The sequence below is a fragment of the Morone saxatilis genome, unplaced genomic scaffold, assembly GCF_004916995.1.
Source record: "Morone saxatilis isolate NCDOM2014 unplaced genomic scaffold, NCSU_SB_2.0 Contig11, whole genome shotgun sequence".
Classification (NCBI taxonomy): Eukaryota; Metazoa; Chordata; class Actinopteri; family Moronidae; genus Morone; species Morone saxatilis.
Window position 1 is genome coordinate 17860250 of NW_023339663.1, and position 541 is coordinate 17860790.

The following is a 541-nucleotide window of genomic DNA, read 5'->3' on the forward strand; positions in this document are numbered from 1 at the left end:
TGCAAAAATATACTCTACTACTGGCAACAAATCACACCTTGGGTGGAGAACACTGGACCACAAGGTCAACTTCGGGGATGTCTAATCCACGGGCTGCAACGTTGGTGGCAACCAGAACCTCAAAAGACCCATTCCTGAAGCCCTTCAGCGTCGTCTCTCTCTGTTTCTGAGGAATATCACCATGAAGGGACTGGGTACTCTGAAAACATGTAAACAAAATAAAATGAGAAATGAACACAAGAGACTTTGCATGCTTCTTCATAGCTGTTTCTTTCCATTTTTAAAGGTTACTGTTACCTTCACCCTCCCCTTCCAAGCACAAGGGGGGATTATCACCTCATGAAAACACATTTATGCATATTATATTCCATGTCCTCCTTTCAAAGAGCCGTCCAAATGTTACACACTCAAAATTATTCTTATGAAGTCAGTTGATTTTCTTTTACAATCTGTGCATATTGAAGATGTGTTATGTATTATATCATCATATATTATGTCATATGACCAATGATTAGGGTAACCGCAGTTTCTCCCTGCAGCC

The 541-nt window shown here is 40.5% G+C and overlaps 1 protein-coding gene across 1 annotated transcript in view; it reads right to left on the minus strand.

Annotated features, from left to right (window-relative positions):
- The window catches only part of ddx21 (DEAD (Asp-Glu-Ala-Asp) box helicase 21), a gene marked incomplete in the record, with an annotated part of 7926 nt that overhangs the window by 3497 nt on the left and 3888 nt on the right, over nt 1-541 (minus strand). Inside the window, 1 exon segment of the mRNA XM_035652374.1 lies at nt 38-199. Coding sequence (XP_035508267.1) covers nt 38-199 — 162 coding nt within the window.